At 76.5% G+C, this 247-nt stretch overlaps 1 protein-coding gene across 4 annotated transcripts in view; it reads right to left on the reverse strand.

The window, feature by feature from the left end:
* Positions 1–222, reverse strand: part of ANKS1A (ankyrin repeat and sterile alpha motif domain containing 1A) — a 109795-nt gene extending 109573 nt beyond the window's left edge. For all 4 annotated transcript variants that reach the window (XR_775446.1, XM_010584661.1, XM_010584662.1 and 1 more), the window contains exon 1: positions 14–222. Coding sequence is in view for 3 of the 4 variants with exons in the window: in XM_010584661.1 (XP_010582963.1) it covers positions 14–222 (209 nt within the window). In the remaining variant the exon portion in view is untranslated. The remainder of the gene's footprint in view (positions 1–13) is intronic.
* Positions 223–247: the final 25 nt, after the last annotated feature.

Genomic DNA, 247 nt, shown 5'->3' on the forward strand with positions numbered 1-247 from the left:
AGGCCGCGCTCACCTGAGGAGACTGGACAGCGGGTGCCCCACACCGCCGCTCCCGCTGCCTCCTCCGCCGCCGCCTCCCCCCCCGGAGCCCCCTCCTCCGCCTCCTCCTCCCCCCCCGGAGCCACCGAAGCCGGAGCTGAGGCGTTTCCCCGATAACAGCTTCTCCACGGCGGGCAGGTTCCCGGTACGGGCGGCCTCCAGCAGCTCCTGCTCCTTCCCCATGGCCCGGCCCGGCCCGGCCGCCGCC

The sequence above is a fragment of the Haliaeetus leucocephalus genome, unplaced genomic scaffold (assembly GCF_000737465.1).
Source record: "Haliaeetus leucocephalus isolate CR32 unplaced genomic scaffold, Haliaeetus_leucocephalus-4.0 Scaffold1000, whole genome shotgun sequence".
Classification (NCBI taxonomy): domain Eukaryota; kingdom Metazoa; phylum Chordata; class Aves; order Accipitriformes; family Accipitridae; genus Haliaeetus; species Haliaeetus leucocephalus.